At 37.7% G+C, this 21,593-nt stretch overlaps 1 protein-coding gene across 1 annotated transcript in view; it reads right to left on the bottom strand.

Annotated features, from left to right (window-relative positions):
* LOC139707971 (scavenger receptor cysteine-rich domain-containing protein DMBT1-like) overlaps window positions 1–21,593 on the bottom strand; it is a 53,383-nt gene that overhangs the window by 30,156 nt on the left and 1,634 nt on the right. The window contains exons 2-9 of the mRNA XM_071619962.1: window positions 19,877–20,202; window positions 16,893–17,208; window positions 16,049–16,420; window positions 13,281–13,586; window positions 12,827–13,044; window positions 4,765–4,855; window positions 1,613–1,927; window positions 330–665 (exon numbers count right to left, since the gene is read on the bottom strand). Of these exons, the coding sequence (XP_071476063.1) occupies window positions 330–665; window positions 1,613–1,927; window positions 4,765–4,855; window positions 12,827–13,044; window positions 13,281–13,586; window positions 16,049–16,420; window positions 16,893–17,208; window positions 19,877–20,202 (2,280 nt within the window). The remainder of the gene's footprint in view (window positions 1–329; window positions 666–1,612; window positions 1,928–4,764; window positions 4,856–12,826; window positions 13,045–13,280; window positions 13,587–16,048; window positions 16,421–16,892; window positions 17,209–19,876; window positions 20,203–21,593) is intronic.

Genomic DNA, 21,593 nt, shown 5'->3' with positions numbered 1-21,593 from the left:
TTTTAGCAGCCAAATAACAATAGTGTATAACACTTGTGGGTAAAACAGTTTCAGAAATGAAAGAATATCTATAATTTCTATGAATGTTTATGTACGTATATAGATAAGGACGTCTCTGGAATGTACTTGGCAAATCAAAATCAAAACTTCCAATTCACCACATGAACGATGATAACGCCATTGAAATGTTCTGATTATGAGCAGAGAGAATTTTTTCCTTGAAATCTAGGATGAAATTTCTTCAATTTTTGTTGCTTATGATACTCGTTAGATAAAGTGAACATCCTCTTTACTTCGCACATTAAGAAATGTAAATCTCATAGTCTCACCACATCGCACACCGGCATCTTCGTGGTGCCAACAATTATGGCTGTACCATCCATTCGAAGAGCAGCTGGCTAGACTCGACTCCCAGCCGTCACATTCAACGTTGTCAAGTAGAATGGATCCCGTTCCTTGTCCGTACGTTGCTCCGGTCATAGCCTGTGCGTAGCTTGTGGAATATCCGAGTTGTCTGCAGACGACCCGGGCATCATCGTCATCCCAGCTATCATCGCACACCGTGCCCCAGGCTCCGTCGTGATAGACCTCAACACGACCCTCGTAGTACGAGCTCCCTCCCACAAGGCGGATGCTGTGGGGGGAGGCGGTGGAACCAAGTCCACCTACATTGTATTTACAACGCAGGGTTTAAAACAAGTTATACTGCTATATCTATATTCGTTATGCATTATATGAATAAGATATATCCACTTCATTTGAAGGCAATAGAAAAGAGGGAAATTACTGATAACGACTAAAACTGGAAGTTGTGTAAACACAAAACTGAAGCGCGTTTTTCACTGATTTTATTCCATCTGAACACGAGAGAACGATGTACTGTCCTGCACATGACTGTACAATCAACGACTATCGTGAATATAGGGATTTATCTTTTCTCTATTTTTTTTTTTGTGGGGGGGGGGGGGGGGGGGGTCAGAATCACAGTATGCCTGAAAACATTATGTCATACCATCTAAATTTTTCAAATTCATGAAATTCTTCCGTCGAAATGTTTTCATTGCAACTTATTGACAAATTGCCCTACATCGACGCAGGGATGTGTTACAGAGATGGAGTGGCAACTCTTCGTATTTCATGTAAACACATGTTTGGGTTGAAGGCGTTACAACAGATGTCTAGCATTCTACTGCGCTTTTAAGTCATGGTCGACACCGCTCTAGTTGCAAAACGAAGTTTGGAGACGAAGAACGCATTTCACCTTTCGTTGAATTACAAGCTTTATTTCGACGTAAAATTTTTAATAAAATACTCGAATTGATTTAGAATAGTTTAGGAAAGAATTCTATAAGATAAACACTCATCTCTAGTTTCTTCGTGATGTGGCAAATCGAAATGAAATGAAAATTAGGCCCTCTTTAAAAAAAAAAAAAACTAATATTTTTCTATAATGCGCATATTTGCGCATGTTAGTTTTCTATACCTTTTAATCTGGGATATTTTAATCTTTCAAATATAGAACTCCGCTAAAGCGTGTTCCAGCGTGCTTTTAAACTGTTTGCTCCTGTTGTTCAACTATACGTATGTAAGAAATGACCCACATCCCTACCACAATCAACAGCTGCATCTTCATGGTGTCCACAGTCATTAGATCCCCAGCCATTATGTGAACAATTTGTAAGCAGAGACTCTAAGCCGTCACATTCCACATTATCCAGGAAAATCGACCCGCTGCCCTGCCCATAGTACGCTGAGGTCAAAGCCGTGGCACCGGTGATACTGTAACCGAGCTGTCGACACACGACCTGGGCATCGTCATCATCCCAGAAATCGTCACAGACGGTTCCCCACTCGAATCCATTAAAGATCTCAACTCGTCCGTTCCAAGGTGCATAACCGTCTGAAAGTCGTACGTCACCCCGACTCTCTGTGACAGAATTTACAAGATTAGATTTATCATTGAACCAAGCAAGATTCCTCATTGTAAAGACAAACTCTTTCATAGATTCACATAAGTGTAAAGGACAAAACATCGAAAAGACCACCGATTTTCTTTTCCTTTTTTGTTGTTGTTGCTAAGTTCCATTATTGATTATCCTGGAGATAAAGGTCGCTCAAAAAATGTTTCTCACATATCGCTTGATGTCTCCTGTCACGATATACTAGTACTGCATTTACTCATGTTATATACATACTATGTGCAACAACTATGTATTTCTACCCTCCAGATCACTTAATTCAAATTGTACCTTTAAGTGCAGTTCGACTCCATGCCGGATGTAAGCCGTAACACAGTATTGCAGAGGTTTATCCATATCGGATTTAAACACGAAATATGTATATGAAAACATAAAGGTTTGAATATTATGTACTACCAAGAAACAAATAAAGACAGTGATATTAGGAACCACCCCATTAATGCACACTGGATGAGGAAATGACGTCACTACCTCACAAGTCTCCTATTCACCTGTACACAGATCATCACTAAATTCCTTGTTTTGTAACATAAATACAGTAATGGTATAAGTCGTATCCTTCAAATCAAATCATTGTCTTGAAGACACTTATAGCATCGATTACTCTTTGCGGGGTGGGAGGGGGCGATTGTAATTTCCAGACTGTTGACAACAAATGCGATCTTTTTTTTTTTCACAAATAATGGGAAACTGTAAAGTGAAGGTATCATTATGATATAAAAATTGGTTGTGTTGTTTGCTACCAGTATGACTTAATAGGAAAATACATGAAAGCTTAACATTTCATGATTTTCTTATCGCACTTCTGATTTCGTTGAATTTCACACTATTTATTGAGCTCAACTTGAACATAAGGTATTGTAATACACTTTTCTTTATAGGAAGCCCAAACCCAAATATAACGTGGATTGGGTGAAAGAATTAGAAGAACGAGGAAGGTGATAGAACACATCAGTTAAAGTTTGAGGAAAATCGGGCAATCGATTCAAAAGATATTCATTTTTAAATTTCAATGCCGTCATCACTGGATGATAATGTAACAGTTCATGAAACAGTTTGTTCTGCTCTGCGGGATATTTGAGTTTGACAAATAAGGTTTTGAAGACTTTGTATAACTATCAATTCTAATTCTCAGTTCTATTCAATCTAATTTATTTCATTTTGCTTCTTCCACAGAACATAAACAAAAATGATTTTGATCATGTTCTTGATTTCACAACAGTTGACTGTACAAGGATAATTACAGGTAATTGCGAATTAAACAGAAACATGTATACATATTAGTTTCAAACAAACCTTACATATTACATTATCCATGCTCTGGAGAATAATAACAATATGAGGGGTCCACTAAAAGGCAGAGCTTGCATACTATGGACAATTCATACAGTCGGCTAAAAAACTTACAAAAGGAAATTATAAAGTAATTCTAAACCTGACAGACATTAAAGGGGAAGGCTAGTAACCGATCATGTCGGGAATCAGTGGGAATGCTGAGGGATGATTGTTCCAATCCTTGTGGGATTCATTTGATAGTACATTATATATCTACTATTGTGTGAAAATTATTTGCTTCAGAACGGTCTCATATTCAAGTAATGTGCAGATTAATGCCCCGTCACTGACCAGGCACGCTAACCTGGAAACATTAAACTGCACATTACTTGAATATGAGACCATTCTGAAGCAAATAATTTTCACACAACAATAGAACTCTTAAATGAATCCCACAAGGATGGGAACAATCACCCCCAGCATTCCCACTGATTCTCACTGATCAGTTACTAGCCATCCCCTTTAACAGGACAAACTGGGCAGAAAAAAAACCCGTAAAAAACACAAATACAAAATCACAAGCACATAGCCTGACAGTAATCCTTGCAAGGTGATATTGTGGAATCGGATGGTCAAGAAAATTGCCAGAATATCTGGTAGTTCAGTGCAGCTGGATAAAGCTGTGCTGATGAAATAAAGTATGCATTAAATTCATTATGGTTTTTATAATTAGAAAAACTGCCTCAGTTTGGAATCCAACAAGAAAATTAGTTTGAAAGTTTAAAAAAAGAAAGGTATGAGATAGCGGTGGTTTTTTTTTTTTCAGAGTCCAAACAATTCCAAAACGTAGGGGTATATCAATGTATTCTGAGCTATAGTCCTAAAGAGAGGTAGATGAAAGTCTTTAGACTGAGTGCTAATATACATATGAAATGGATCTTTTCTCGAAAATAATGAAAGGAAAAATAAATGGAAGTGGATTAATACTGTAATTGAACATGAATCATTCCAACTGAAATAATAGTTTTACACAGTATCAGAGACTTAACCTCCCACAAAGTAAACGTAGAATATCATGCCCCATAATATCCCAGGAAAATCTTTTTCCTTATCCATGGTAAATGTTTCTACATCGTACATGTACATTTATACTTCAAAGCCTGTAGTGTAAGGACGTTTTACTGCCTGGAATGCGGCTCTTTTGGACCTCATGTAGACAAAAAGTTATTCATGAGAATTTCGACCAAAAATATCGCTATCCTGACAGTATTGTTACAATGTTGCATTGGCATCAGGGCACTCAATATTTTGCCAGCTTTATTCTTGCCCACAAATTGTCCAGTGGTACAACAACCTGCCGTGAAATTCCAATTACTAAATTAGATCAAATAAAATACCAAGTTCAGAAAGTAAAATAGACATTTTTCTGACAAAAGTACATTGATAACAAGAGACAAAGAGGATCAGTAAATAACCACTGTCAATATGACACGAGTAACCCAACACTTACGACTTAAGGTGTGCTCGATCAGGAAGAGGAACCAAGACAGAAATAAAACTGCCTTTTGCAGAGACGCCATGTTGTAAATGCGACGTTGATACTTTCACGTATGGCGATGAGGAATATTATCCACGAGCTCAGTCAACTGTGCAACTGCGGCTCTGACGTATTGGTTATTTATGGAGCTGTGCGGAACACACAATGACTGAATTGTTATTGAAAGAGATAAAAAGGTAACCTTCCAGTTCAGAGCTGTCCCCGTTGTAATATTGGGCTGTGCCATTTGTTGTTTTTTAATCATTTCCATTGTTACTGTCTGTATATAAGCGCATTTGACACAGCTGCCAATACATCTTTGTACCATCAGCATTAAACATTGTATTACAGAATGGCATTTAAACTGTCATTTAGCAGGCTGCATGGATAGTGTTCTGCGGAAATCATCATACTGTCCTCGAAAAAGACGGACGCATCCACAGCGGTATTTCGCCACCATTAACCACAATTGATTAATCATTCAAATCATAACGATGAGAGGTTAAAGTGAGGAAAATCATGGGAAAAAAATCCGATTACATAGAGTTCGTTGAAAATAATCCCACTCAGTGAACGTACCGAGACGGCAATTGTCCTAACTGTTTTGGATCAGTGTCTTATCGCTATAAAATTATCCGTAAATACAAAATGCGAAAACGTTGAGTCATTTTAGAATTCGAGGACATCACTCTTTACATGACAGTGAATTCGTTTGCTTGCTCTCTGTATAAACATGCATGGTTTCGATGTATTCAGAAGAGGTTGTTTTCAATGCATTGAGATAGAACGAGGAAGCGTCTGCACGTTATACACACTGCGATCTGGCCGTAAACCGTCTATTGTTGGCGAGTCTAGAATCAATAACGGGAATTCCCCGTTTCAGTCGTATCCATGGGTCGGTGAAAACACGCTGCATAAACACGATCAGACAAAAGGGTACGCCTCATTCTGCCTGGCAACGTGTATGTAGAGACTCTGATCTTACTATCTTTTTTTCTCAACACTGCTTCCTTGAAATCATCAAGTTGATATTAATCAAATAATCCGTAAAGGTTTTTCCATGTTTTGTTTTCTATTTGAATGGGAGGTATGGGCAATGTGTGCATGAGAAACAACAAAAGCAGAAAAGACAAAAATGATGAATTCTATTCAATTCAATTCAATTTATCTATTTTCATTCTTCTTTTTCCAATGAAAAGAAAGGACAATACAATGAACTAATCCTAAAAAGATAGAGAGCGCCAACACATCAAGGCCTTATGTCATATACCTACTTGATCATTGATGTGAAATGACAGAAAAAGGTGACGGTAGCAATTAGATCGTTGTGGTTTATAAAGATATTACGCACGTCTGGCGGTGGGTGGGGGGTCGGCATTGTCACGTGGCATAGTGCATAAGACTCTTGACATTCAGATGTAAGACCCGAGTTCGAATTCCGTTAACCAATTCCATACTTAATTCTGAAATGCCGATAGACTTAACACGCATGACCACCAAAGGTTCCGGTACGGAGCAGGTTAAGAGCCTACGTCCTTGTCCTTGGACAAGATGTTCTCACACACCATGTCCCTCTCGACCTATACCTGTACGGTATAAATAGATACCTGGCAACGCTGGAGTATGATTCTGGTACTTTTGATAGAGTATAGGCCTAGTGGTAGTACTGAAGATGCTACCGTAGATGAAAGAGCTATAGTAGTGTATCTGAATGTATTTTATCTTAATTTAACTTTAAAGATTAGGTCAAATTACAATTTATATAATCAATGATTAGCTCTTAACACAAAGGCGTTAAATCCATAGAAAAATAATGGATTTAGCTGCTTTTGGAAGCTCTCTCTCTCTCTCTCTCTCCCTCTCTCTCTCTCTCTCTCTCTCTCTCTCTCTCTCGTATATACACATAACGATGTGTTGAGTAATACCAGCTTTCATGTGATTCTACATAATAATTATGACAAGGAAAGTAAATTTAAAGAGAATCGTGCGGGATTCCATAAGTATGAAGAGACGGAAATCGTAACGCCATTTTTTAGATTTTGCTGTTTAATCACGTTTTGGTAAAAAATCAAAAGTCTCTTGTTCTTATTTTTTTTTAGTATTCATTCGTGTGCAATTGTACACACCTTATACAAGTTATTATTTATCAGTATTTTTTTCTTTGAGTGTGGGACATGTTTCATGTATATATTTATCAATTTCGTGTACGGAATTGATGTGTTAAAGTCAATTAAGATTTTGGGAAATATTACTCATGTTTCGCAAGTGCTGATAGCTTACATCGTTACATTTGTTTTGGATAAAAAGTCATGGTGAATGTAAAGGGGTGATGTTCATCAAACTAGGAAGGTTCCTTGGACCGAAACATGCAAATTCCAGTTACGATGTTCCTTTACAGTGAAAAGGAATAAAGGACCTTATTTCATTTTCGGGCTACCGAAGGCGAAATACCGTTTGAATTTTCTTTACACGTTTAAATGGATCGTATAGTTTTGATTGAAATCTAATTTCAGGTTTCTAAGATGTTTTGGTGGGATAGTGAGAAACCTCTCATGAAATATGAAAGAGTATGTAATTCCATAAGCAATTCAATGTTTATTTTATGAAAATTGGTTTTGAAATGGCTGAGATATCCAAAACAGAGCGACTTTAATGAAGTGTGGGACCCACACTTTTGCACGATCGCTTTGTTTTTATTTTGTTTTTGGATTTTTCAGCCATTCCAAACCCGATTTTCATCAAGTAAACTTTGAATTCCTCTTAAAATGGTATGCTCTGTACTATTTCCTAAGTGTCTTCTTGGTATCTCGCAAAAAGTTAAAAGTCCAGTTCTCATCTCCACCAATACTGTACCATCCCTTTAACTACAGTGACAGCACAAATTGTTCCATTTGGATAATTTAGTATTTCAATTATTAGAACACATAAGCTATCAATATTATATAACTCTAAAGTTAATATTATTTTTCTAGATATTAAAACTCTTTCAATCGATTGCCCCCATTCCCAAAAGTGCTCTGAGTGCTCCACTATTCACATTTGTCTGCATTCACTGAAACACATACACGTTTGGAGAATGTTCCCCATTAACAAACCGTGTAATCATGATCACATCAATTCATTTCAGCCGTACCAGGATGTACGCCTCACTCAATCCGCAAACTCGATCTCCTTTCGACATACACGGACAGACGCATCAAACACATCGCTCTACTACGCATGCTCCAGTGTTCCTTGTTTGGCAGCTGATGAAACCATCGAAGCCAGGCCGCCCCGTATTATCAGGCTCGAAGTCATACATCTTTGTGTGGGTATTGCAGAAATCTAAATTTTCATAGTATATACTAAGTACTTATCGCACGTTCATTGAAAGCAGATATATAATTGTTCCTTTCCTTCCTTTTGTTGAATAAAAAACTATTACAAGCCATGTTATGTTCAGAGGCCGTTGTCCACGTCAAGCCTTTTGCTTATTGATAACGGTCTCCTCTACCTGCACTCTTAAAGATCTGAAATGACATCTATGTAAAATTTCACATGATTATATATTTATAATGCAACGTTTTGTTTATATTTTCATGACTAGTGAATTATATGTTCGACATTGTCATACTTATCTTCTGTTATGTACAAGTGGAGAAATAAAGCTTACTGAAACCGAAACAGAGATATTGATTTCACCATGAAGTAAACACACCTCAGGACAGCGACAAAAGAAAATACAATGTGTGTCCTTTGCAGAGGGAACTATATGTATAATACATGCACAAGTTTATTTCAGTCTACGAATATATCCTCTCTAGTATATCAGGAAGAGGTTTGCAGCTGAGGAATAACTGTCTCATGGTATGATAAAGATAATAGTAGTATAAATCTCCAACATAATTACTAACACATATAGGTACAATATGAAAAACGGAAAGAGATGTCAACATACATAATCAGAAAGTAGTTAACTATTGCTTCGATCTGTTGTGTAAAGATATAAAGCTGATATGCCATAAAGTTCCTCAGTAAATTGGTATAGAATCTCAAGTTTCCGCAAACATCTACAGACTTACCAAAAGGAAAAAAAATGAATAAACAAACAAACAAACAAACAAACAAACAAACAAACAAACAAACAAACACGGAACCCTTCAACCACATACATACGCTGGCCTGAGCTCCTGGCCAGTTGCTGTTATTATTATGATTTTGATCATTAGGCCTACTAGTGTCCTTGATACTTCATTGATACATATACAATGTGTTATCATTATCATTATTTTCACTGGCGTTAGTATGATGACTCTTTTCCACCGCTATGTTTACACTATTCGTCATCCTTGCAAAGTATACATTATTTCTGTCACTGTTCATTCATTTGTACAATCGTACTATCATGAATATAAGACTACTTTATGACTTAACTTGTACATCTTATAAATCAACAGAAGGAAATGTTTTATCAAATGTATTTTTCTGTACATTATGTACTACTTTTTATCGAATAGATTTCAGTATAATTACATGAAATTGAAACGATCAGTACCCTTTATGAAAATTTAATAAATGTCACCTTATATGACGCCTTGAACAATATAGTACAGTTGCTCCATGAACGTGCGTTCCAGAACGCGAGACCGCTGCCGGGTTTTATTATTGTTACTTTGTAAACGACGTAACATTCTTATAATAAGCACAAAGACATGACCAGCATTTGTACATGACTCAGTTGGGCCGCTGTCCTCAAAACAACTCGTAATCGGGCAAAGGCACGGGGCAGGGTTGAATCTACAATTATATCCGTTTTGTCGGTGGGCAGTGTTTTATGTGGAGAGAGGCAATGTAGCAAACAAGTATCACATAAAGTTTTTGAAAAAATTGATTGGTATCAGAAGGTTTGAATCATCGTTGCACTGTTCAAAGCAGCTAGAATTAGTAAAAGTATTTGATATAATAAACAAACTCGTAAAAAAAAAGGTTTCAAAATTTAAAACGGTTGCACAGCATTGCACTGTTAAACTATCGTTTATTAAACACAGTATAATCTATTATCAAATTACGTAAATAAGTCATTATGACGACTTAAGAAACCTTTGCTCAGGATTATTTTTGCATTCAGATAGCTCGCATGTCTATTTGCTTAAAGAGAGACAATGTCAAAGCTTTCTACTTCATTTCTACTTTCTCTCCCTTATTTCCATGGTATCGCAACCTTCAACTTCTCCCTCTCCCCTCCTTTCTCTGACATCTTTCTCATCCCAACGATTTCCAAACTTACTACCTGATTTTCACATTCCCTCTTCCTTACGACTCTTGCTGTCCCCGTTTTCCCCAATCTCCACTAGTGTACCTTCAACTTCCAGCTCAATCCTGCCCCTCCTCAATAAGTGTCACTATTTGTCTTCCTTACAATCTCCCCGTGCCGCCCCTCACTCAACTCTCCTCTTTCGAGGCTCTTCTACCAAGCCAAGCTCTCTTCAGGATTACTTACCGCAAACTTCTCTCCCTCATTTACTTCACCCTGCATCACAAAACGAACAAAAAGTCGCCAGATATGAAATTTTAGTTAAGAGCATATTCTGAAAGAGCAGACTTCAAGCTTTAAAATGATGTATGACTCAAATCGAATGGACTCTCCTAACCTATCTAAATATCGGAAAGAAGGCACATACTCAGGAAAAGTGTGAACTGAGAGAAGAGGCTCTTAAGTACAGTGTCTATAAAAAACAGGATGTAAACCACCGGAGTAACAACAATGAAGGGACTACCAGATTAAATTGAAATTGAGCATGCCTTATTAACACATTCTTTCTATAATTAATGCCAACTTTCAAAGAAGTAGCATAACTCTTTCAAAAGTTATTAGAGTTGAAAGTGAAGAGTGTGTACAAGGTTTTTAAGAAATGAAAAGGGGATTGTAAAGACACACCTAATCACATTATTCCACCAAAAAGTGTTCGAGATAAACTGCTAAGAAACACACTTTCCTGCCCGTTTTATGATCCCAAATTTTAGCATAATGTAGAAAAAGACTTGTTCTTTTAGAAAATATGAAAAAGTAAAAATCGGTTAGGTTGACCCATTTCACCCATTTTCAGTCCTCACACAAAACCAGTGTGTGCGACTTTTTGTTCGTTTTGTGACGCACGGTCACATTTACTGCACCCTGCAAACCTTCAAACAACACACAATTTTCAAAGCTCTTTATTATGTAGGCCTATATCCCTAGAAATTTTTACTGATTCTATTGTGACATGTGGATTTCTTTTGATATACTATTTTCCCCAGTAACAGTTACATGTGTCTCCGTGAGTGTAGAGAATGTATTATGGTGACAGAGTGAAGTAAAATCAGCATGGATATTAATCGAATCACTCGATACGTTTAGAAAATCTCACATGATACTGCAATTCCTCTCATTTGAGAATAGGCGTAATAATTTTGTAATGAAAGAAATTCAATAAAAACTATTTATTTAACAAATCTACGATACGAGACCAATCAGTGTATGAGCTTTACATATAATAACAATAACAAGCTCAAAAAGAAAATAAACAAGCATAAAAGCATAAAACATAAAATATATAATCACAGGTTCTTAAAGGAACTTTCAGTTGGATTTTGACATGAGGTTAATAATTTGAATGCCACCAAGTTTCAAATCTCTATTTCAATATTATGTATTTGTGGAAAATTGAGCAAAGAAAATGCAATTCCATCGGGATTCGAACCCGAGACCTCCGGATGCTAGCTCGGTGCTCTACCGACTGAGCTATAGAAAGCCCTAGTTCAGTGTTCGTCCCAGAAATCCTGAATTCTCAATGCTCGAATGGTCAGAAGCTATAGCAGTGTTTTTTTTGTGTAACACACGTACACACTTGAACCTGACATAAACCCGAAGGATAATTCAACTTGGGGATAAATGCGAGGGATCACCGAAGTGATGCAGCTTTTTGAGTGTGTAACAAACGCAAACAGAAAAACTGACCAGAAATGAATGTACTGGGTTATGAATACAAAGTGCTATTGAAATACACTTTACATCGTTATGCAAACATTACTATCTACATACCAAAAATACACATTTTGCACGATTTTAATTCCAGTTAAGGAAATGGGTGATAAGATAGATTGAAAAAAACTCTTATCACAAAAGAAAATCGCAATATTTTACATTTCTTATATAAGTACATAACTTGTAATGTTAAAAACATATTTATCGTTGCAATATCTTGAAAGACAAATTGTTGCGGAGGATAGTTTTTTTTTTTAATTCTGATATTTTTACAACATCAATATCCTGTTAATGGCATAAGAAATCACCCCAAGCACATATTAAGTTTATATAAATACACACGCAAAGATATATCGGAATGCTTGAAGTCCATGCTCATCACAAACGTTCAAACTGGTGTGACGACTGGAAATGGACGCTGTGTATGATATCCGGAGCATAGCTTCATCTTTTATCACATCATTGATGACATGATAGAAACGCTAGGGCATATCTTGAGGCTGAATACAAGGTACTTCCATTCAAACCTCTCAGAAGACCGCTTCGTCATCATTCCCGTGCCAGTTGCGCTGATGCATTTTGTAGCTATCCTATTCGGTTACACAATTTAATATGTATTAAATGATTTGTGAAGAAGTATAGGCCATATGCTTTTCCAGAGGCCGCCATCAAACTCAAGCTTCAGCTTAAGATGACGGTCTCCTGCATTTTGTATGTATTAATTCGATTGCATAACCAATGATTTTCCTCTTTTTTTTTTTTTGGTATGATTATAATTCACCTATACAATATTTTATTATTGGTCCAATTATATGACTATATTTATATTCATTCTGTGTTGGCTATAATGTGAATAGTATTGGAAAATTGTTTGTTATGTTGTATATACTTTGTGAAAAATGCAGAAATCAATCAAATCAAATCAAAATCAATCAAATCAACTAATCCTGAAGGTATTGGTATTGGACGACGGTAGCAGGTGTGCCTTTACGCCTAACCCTTTGGGAGATGTCAGATGGGTTAACATTGTACGGTTGGTGGTGGTTGACTGATCGCAGTGGTTGTAGAGTTGATGGTGGCTAGAGGAACACCCTCTGACACTGTGATCTGGGGAGAAATAGGCTGCTTATGGCATCCCACTCGACACACAGCGGTAATAGCGATGACTAGGACGATGAAGAGAGCGATTGCCATAAAAGTCATAGATCCAACCACCCGAGGAGATGTAACGGGCCTTGGAGACTCCCCATCTGTTACGAACAATGATAGAGAGTGAGGCAAAATAAGAGGTTATAGTGTCATGGTTCTTGCCTATTTTGGATTTTGTTGGCTTGACATGTTCCTTTCTTTTACTGACAGCTAGTGTTAACTTGCATTTCTCAATAACGGTATGACTCATTGCTAACTAAAAAAATTCTTGAAAAAGCTACAGTCTAATGACAAACTTCGTAGTTCGGCCTGCAGTAAAACACGTGAGTATGCTTACCACATATTACACCAGCATCCTCGCTGTGGCCACAGTTATGGCTGGACCATCCATTCGAAGAGCAGCTAGCTAGACTCGACTCCCAGCCGTCACATTCAACGTTGTCAAGTAGAATGGATCCCGTTCCAGGTCCATATGTCCCTCCACTCACAGCCTGTGCGTAGCTTGTGGAATATCCGAGTTGTCTGCAGACGACCCGGGCATCATCGTCATCCCAGTCATCATCACACACCGTGCCCCAGTCTCCATTGTGATAGATCTCAATACGACCCTCGTAGTACGAACTCCCTCCAACGAGACGGACATAGTTCCGGGGAGAATAGGTTGTGACATCATACCACTCTGATATTAAGAGACAGAGGGATTCCACTCTATGAATTTCTTACTCATTACACTGACATCGACTCAGATGTAATATCTCATGGACACGATTAAATCTATTCAATAACAGTCATTATGCTGCAGTAAGAACACAATGCTATAAAGCCCGGAAAAAAGCACAGTTTCTCACTGCCGTGTAGTGTGGTAACGGTTTCGTTTGATGCTTTAATAGCTTTGAGTGCCTTATCCCGAGGAGACGGTCCCGAAGGATTATCTTGATTTGGGAGACAGCAGCGATGTTTTTAATATAAAAGCAACCGTATTGCATAAAGATACTTATAGGTAAAACAGTTTCAAAAAATGAACCTCTCCTACAACATCTCTGTGTTTATGTGATTGAGTGAGGACGTTTCTGGAATCTGGTTGACGAATCAAGAATAAGCCTTCTGTTTCACAACAAACAAGAACGAAGAAAATGCATTTGAAATTTTCTGATTGCCAGCATAGCTAACATCGCTAACGCAGTCAGTATTTTCCTTAAAATCTGAATGGACGTTCCTAACTTTTTCCTGCCCATTCACTGGCCAAATAAACTTGATTTGATTTATTGTTTCCTGCATTATCGTTGTACATACACGTACATTTATTGTACATGTGTACACACAGGCATTATCATAGGTTTTCCCATAGATTTTAGCACTTTTAAAAAATCAACTTTGAGGATTTTTTTTTTTTTTTTTGCTTTTTCAAATTCGTCGGGAGAAACACACAACATGCAAATCCTAACTTCGATTTAGTCAATTGACACTGTAATTTATTTTGCGTCAACCTTTTTTCAAAGACATCACATTCAAAATCGTCAATTGTCACTGAAATTCGTCCCTGCCTCCAATCGACTGGAAAATCAATTCCGTGAACTTTTCAAACGAATTCGACGGTATTGGCGGTACAATCTTGCTAAGACGTACTTGGCACGATGCCTTGCACGGCAGGAGATTGAAGGATAAACGGCAGTTACAAAAACGGTGTTCAAAACAATAGTAAATCATGTAAATTTTACAATCATTTATATAATTCAAATTCGTCCGTCACACTCGATGGACACATAACAGCCAAAGCAATTTCTTTTCATATTTTTGTTGCAACATTTTCGTTTCAACACACACACACACATAAAAATACAGACATAACCCTATGTATGTATATAAAGGCGCTAAATCCATCATTTTTCAATGGATTTAGCGCCTTTTGGTTGAAAGCTCTTATACACATACACACACCCATTCATGAGAGTACACATGGACACAATGTTCTGCCACACAATGAAACAATGATCCACGATTTCCAGGCACATAACCATGATTAAAGACAGTATTACATTGTGTAGAGTTTAAGCCCGTTTCAGCCTTAAAAAAGAAGGCATTATGTTTTTGCCAAAAAACAAAAACAAACAAACGAGACCTACCATAACGTGCCTGGATATCGTGGATCACTGATTTCGTTTGTGTGGCAGTCTATGTTTGTCTCCGTGTGTAATCTGAATAGGGTGTGTTTTACGTGCGCGTGTGTGGGTGGGGGATTGGTATACGTGTGTGTATGTTACTCACAATTGTGGGGGAAAAAACGGTTGCAGGAAAAATGAAATAACCAAGAAATCACAACAGAAAAGATATGACATGAATTTGAATGAAAATTTGACTATAATGATCGGCGGCTAAAAGAAGAAATTGTCTTTGCTGTTTAGTATCTGTGCTGCGAGTGTGATAGACGAATTTGAAATGTAAATGTGTGATAAAATGACTAAACTGAATAGACTTTGTTTGAAATGATCGACAAAAGACGAATTTGAAACTAGCATTGGCATATTCCAGATTTCTCGGGACGAAACTGAACTACAAATCTATGTAACTGAATGAGAACAGTTTGAAAATGAATGGGAAGTCCTATATTACATAATATGTACATAAAATGTTTACAAAGTTTGTGTCCACTCGGTTTACAATGTGTAACAATATGTTGCTTTGAGATAGAAGAAAGGACAAAAGAAATGAGAGGTATATTTGCTTCCATCAACGTTTACACAAAATTGTATCAGATGCATCAATGGTCAGCAAGGTATGCCAAAATGTTTTTCACCCAGGTGCAAATTAACATATATTTTGTATTACATCTTTGGAAATATTTTGTGTAGGCCTTAGTGACATTGATATGAGGTAATACTACAGATGATTATTTACATGTTCCTGGTATGGAGGTGTACAGCCAAACGGAGAGAGAAAGGCGGATAGGTGGATGGTCAGAGAAGGAGAGAAATAGACATAAAGTACAAGATAATGACATACTGAATCAAACAAGAGATACTGAGAAGTTATTTACATGCACTCATACCACAGTGATATAACTGGAAGAAAGGATTGGTTACTATTAATTAACTAATTGAGCTCTTTCCCCAGCACGTAAAATCTGTAGTCCCTTACCACATCTTACACCCGCATCCTCGTGGTGGCCACAATTATGGCTGTACCAGCCATTCGAAGAGCAGCTAGCTAGACTCGACTCCCAGCCGTCACATTCAACATTGTCAAGTAGAATGGATCCCGATCCTTGTCCGTACGTCCCTCCAGTCACAGCCTGTGCGTGGCTTGTGGAATATCCGAGTTGTCTGCAGACGACCCGAGCATCATCGTCATCCCAGTTATCATCGCACACCGTGCCCCAGGCTCCATTGTAATAGATCTCAACACGACCCTCATAGTACGAGCTCCCTCCGACCAGGCGGACATTGTAATTCCAAGGGGGTGTGGTGACGTCATACCATTCTGATCATAAAACGAGTTAAAAACAAGTAAATTACAATAATATTTTTTCTTCAACCACAATCAATTACGAATAACATAACATAAAGAAATGGAAATGTGGAAGAATCTGGAAATGGCGCTATGGCGACTGGCATACCTCCTCCGTATGACAGGCGACAGTGGTGACGTGGTTCTCCCAGAGGTCTTACAGTACGTTTTGGCAAGAGAGACAGAAAAAAAAATATGCTTGTCACAAAAGAGAGCCAAAAAGAGAGAGAAAAGGCTGATAGGTGGAAGGTCAGAGAAGGTGAGAAATAGACATAAAGTACAGTAAGGATGATAAGATAATGACAAAATGAATCAAGCAAGAGATATTGAGAAGGTATGTACATGCACTCATATACCACAGTGATATAACTGCAAGAAAGGATTGGTTGATATAAATTAACTTATTGAGCTCTTTCCCCGGCACGAAAAATTTGTAGTCCCTTACCACATCTTACACCTGCATCCTCGTGGTGGCCACAGTTATTGCTGTACCATCCATTCGAGGAGCAGCTAGCTAGACTCGACTCCCAGCCGTTACATCCAACGTTGTCGAGTAGAATGGATCCCGTTCCTTGTCCATAAGTCCCTCCACTCACAGCCTGTGCGTAGGTTGTGGGATATCCGAGTTGTCTGCAGACGACCCGGGCATCATCGTCATCCCATTCGTCATCACACACTGTGCCCCAAGCTCCAAAGTAATTGATCTCAACACGACCTTCGTAGTACGAGCTCCCTCCGACAAGGCGGACATTGTAATTCAAGGGTGGTGTGGTGACGTCATACCATTCTGATCATAAAACGAGTTAAAAACAAGTAAATTATATCAATATTTATTTTCGTCTTTTGATTACGAGTAAGATAATATAAAGAATTTACAACGACGGCAGCGCAGAAAAAATAAACTTGGGAAATGTCGCTATGGCGACTGGTATGCCTCCTTTGTATGGTTCTCCCATAGGTCCACTGCACGTTTTGACAAGAGAGAGAGAGAAAAAAATATTTGTTTGTCACAAATTTGACAATGTGGTGGATGTCCACTTTTCTTGAACTAAGTTTCATTTCGAATGACGGCTAAATTGTTTACTAGACATGCTAGAGAGCAAGTATTCAGGAATCTGAGCATAATCACTTGACTGTGACCCTTACCCTTTTTACTCATCATGGCCCACAAGTCTTCAAATAATCAGTATACCGGTTACTGATAGCATCCATTTTCATGACAAGACTTTGAACTATTTTCAAAATATGTGAAACTTGAACATTTTCATTTGACCTGTGACCAATTACCCAAATCTTTCCTTCCAGAATTATTGTGCAGTAATGTGTGCGTAATACCTATACTCTGCTTTAAGTTTAAGGTTTATATGATGCATCGAGAAATCTCCGAGGTATCGAGAAGATTTTTTCAATTTCAATTTCAATTTATTTTCGTATTTCTCGATGGAAAATACATGGTATATAACAAAATAAAATACAGAATGTCCAGCTTGGATATATACATGAAGAAATAGGAATACAAAAGTAATACATAACGGTCGATGTGTCATTTTCAATCAAAGTAAAGGATGCGAAGAGAAATACGATGGAACCTACTAAAAAGCAAAGCTTGTTGAGTGTAGGTCCCAACAAAAGCCTAGTAAGGGGAACAGGATGAGGAGCACGGGTACAATTAAGACCAAAAGTAATGATAAACAAAAGAGAATGACTATTACTCGGGGCTCAGAAGATTCTTCTCACATGCATTTATGTGTGTGATAAAATGAGAACAAGTAACCACATGCTGCACACTATAGCAGTTGCTCTCATAGCAATTTAGACATGGGAGTGACAATGACGTGAATACTTAAGTACTATTAGGGTTTAAACATTCCGGCTTCCATAGACACGGGGAAAGATTAAAAAAATGGAGAACATGAATCAATTGCAATTCCTATATGTGATATACCAGCCAGCTGCAATGATGCATAAAAGAAAGGAAAGGGAAACTATGCGACACGACCAAGGTCTTACTAGAAGTGGAAGGAAAAACACCGATGGGAAGGAATTTGAGAGAGCATGCAAGATGTGTAGTTTCATCATTGAACACCAAAATTTCAGCGTTTGAATCTGATCTTTAACTCCTGACCTTTTACCCATGACCCTTAAATTCCCAAGAGAATCACTGTCAGGCAGTACTTGCATAATGTACTACGTTTCGTAACGATACCTTGTGCCATTTCTTAGGAATTGTAGCACTTTTTACTTGACCGTTGACCCCATGGCCCAAAGCTTTTCTTACAGAATCTTGATTTGGTAATACAAGATTATGATAAACTAAATTTGAAGAAAATACTTCCCGGCATTGCCTATATTATGAAGAACTTGACCTTGACCTTTGACATGTGAAGTGAATGAGCATGTGCACCCAAAAGTTATAGGCACAACTTCGTCCTCTCATACATACGCTGTACATAAATTATGCCGATACTTCATATGGTTTTGTATTTAGGCTGTCCGCAAAATTGATTATGGACAGACGGACGGAAGGAAGAACGGACACACGGACGGACAGACAGACAACCCGAGAATACCATGCGTCGATGCGACACTTCTTGTTACATTAAAAAAAAAAATCGAAATGGTGTACTACTAACACTGACTAAAGGACCCTTTGACTAGCTCATTCGATTTTCGTCTTAACTGGAGAACAAGGTAGGTCCTTATGTCTCCAAAGTGTAAGATGATATAACATGATTGCTGACAATTAGAGTTCATCAACACTCCATTTTGCCTTGTTCAGACTATTCAATACAGTGTGAATGGTCCATGAAATCTGAGTTTTACTACCATTGGTGGGACAAGAAAATAACTGGCGATAGTATTGAAAAGCAAAGGTAAAATACAATCAAGAAATCTTCAACAGTTTTGGATCCACGATATCGAAATTTAGGAAAACCTTCATATACATAAATTATGGTTTTCCAGATTCTTACAGGTTCCCCTTTAAGGATGGAAATGGCTGTGGATTGTTAACTCGAAACACCATGAAGCCCTATTTCCGAATTTAGATCTCAACACGACCCTCATAGTACGAGCTCCCTCCGACAAGTCGGATGTTGGGCGGGGAGGGGGTGAAAGCATGTCCATCAGGTTACAAAATGGGTTTAAAAAAAACGTGGCAAGTACAATCTGCAGTTTGACCATTACTGTTTTTGTCGATATGGGGAAAGAACTTTGATAAGATCGTATTGAAGGTAAAAAAAAACACACAACACAAACGCCAAAACAAAGAAAAACAATGAAGAATAAACGCTCATACTTAAGCCCCATGATATCAAATTTTAAAACAAAGAATGCAATAGCTTCATCACCATTATAGTGGAAGTAGTAGTTTTGACCGTAGTATTTGTTCTCGTTTAACTACATATATTGTGACAAAGAATCCACATTCTGCTTACCGCAGTCAACAGCTGCATCTTCAGAGTGTCCACAGTTATTAGATCCCCAGCCATTATGTGAACAACTTGTGAGCCGAGACTCTGAGCCGTAACAATTCACATTATCCAGGAAAATCGACCCGCTGCCCTGGCCATAGTACGCTGAGGTCAAAGCCCTGGCACCGGTGATACTGTAACCGAGCTGTCGACACACGACCTGGGCATCGTCATCATCCCAGAAATCGTCACAGACCGTTCCCCACTGATATCCGTCATAGATCTCAACTCGTCCGTTCCAATTGGTTGCTCCTCCAGATAGTCGTATATCACCCCAGCTTTCTGGCAGTGTGGAAATGTATAAAAGTATCAATACATAACAACATTCCTGTTTCAAGGTAAATGTACAAGACCAAAAAACATCCAAGTGTAATTTTCTCTTCATTTATTTATTCATTCTCCAATCAGGGGAAGGATTGCTTTTTCAGCCATAGTTAGGGCTGATTGACAGGATGGTCCTTGCCCCACATAAAAAGCACCAAAAAGCGTATACATCCAATACCATTTCAGTAAAAACAGAATGATTTACAGTTTATATGAACATCAAGTGGCTGGCACCTTATAGGGTTCGGGGTGGATGTAGGGGTGCAAATCCGAACCCTAAAGGGAGCCAAGTCTTTAATGTTCAAATTCGGAACCATTGCCTAGTCTTTCCCGAAAGCTGATATGTGGGGGTTGTATGGTGTTTGCTTGAAATGCCACACTATTTTTTTATATTAGGCCTATCGTATATTTTTTATTTGAATTTTATTTGTATATCTACACGTTGTTAAAAAAAGAGTGTCATCAATAATACTCTAATACAATAATAACTATTTGAATTAAACAATATTATTTTCTCTTCTCGCGCCGGGATCAAGAATATCATTTCAATAACGTTATCATAGAGAGAAAGCATACAAGTACCATTCAAATACACGTACTACTACAAAACTGAATCATATTGTACTTTAAAAAAATAAACAATAACAAACAATCACGATTAAAAAGGGCAACAAAAGAAACGTATGGTGTTAAGAGGTGAATCATAACCGATAGAAGATTCCATTTGATGCATGCATTGTGCAGAACTATGGGATTATGAATCATACGCTAGTTCATTCATGCGATAAGAATCGCTATGAAATAATGCGATTTCAATTCATTAGGGTTTATTCATGCACAAAACTGTCATGGCAGGAAAAAGGCTAAATATTCTGCTGTAAAATCTGAAATGTTCATATAACATCGAACAGCAACATATACAGCGATGTTTATATATTTATTTATATACATGATTGCATGCTGAAACTGTGAAAAGTTATAACAATCAATGTTCAATAAGAATAACTTTTACTTAATGATCATCAATTTCTTAATTATTGGTACATGTATGGACTCTGGGTAATCAAGTTCATTCGAAGTTTAGCTCCTGGATACGTGAAGGCTCTTTTGCCATATTTCGTCTCTGGTCGTGACATAAGATACACCTTAGGTCAGATCGTGTACAACATACAGTTTCTCTGAAAAAAAAGTTTATTACTCAGATAAGAAGGGCAAAGATTATCAATCGACCGGTACATGGTAAGTGCGACAGGTTTAGACTTAAAGTTTGTCGAACGAAAGTGCGATACGACAATTCGTTTTAAACTTGTACTTTGCATTCATCACAATACGAAGTCACCAATTTTGGC

Source organism: Diadema antillarum, unplaced genomic scaffold (genome assembly GCF_040938485.1).
Source record: "Diadema antillarum isolate AM-2024a unplaced genomic scaffold, OU_Dant_1.0 seq00001292_RagTag, whole genome shotgun sequence".
NCBI classification, from domain to species: domain Eukaryota; kingdom Metazoa; phylum Echinodermata; class Echinoidea; order Diadematoida; family Diadematidae; genus Diadema; species Diadema antillarum.
The sequence above is the reverse complement of the archived record's forward strand: the minus strand, read 5'-3'. Positions and strand labels throughout refer to the sequence as shown.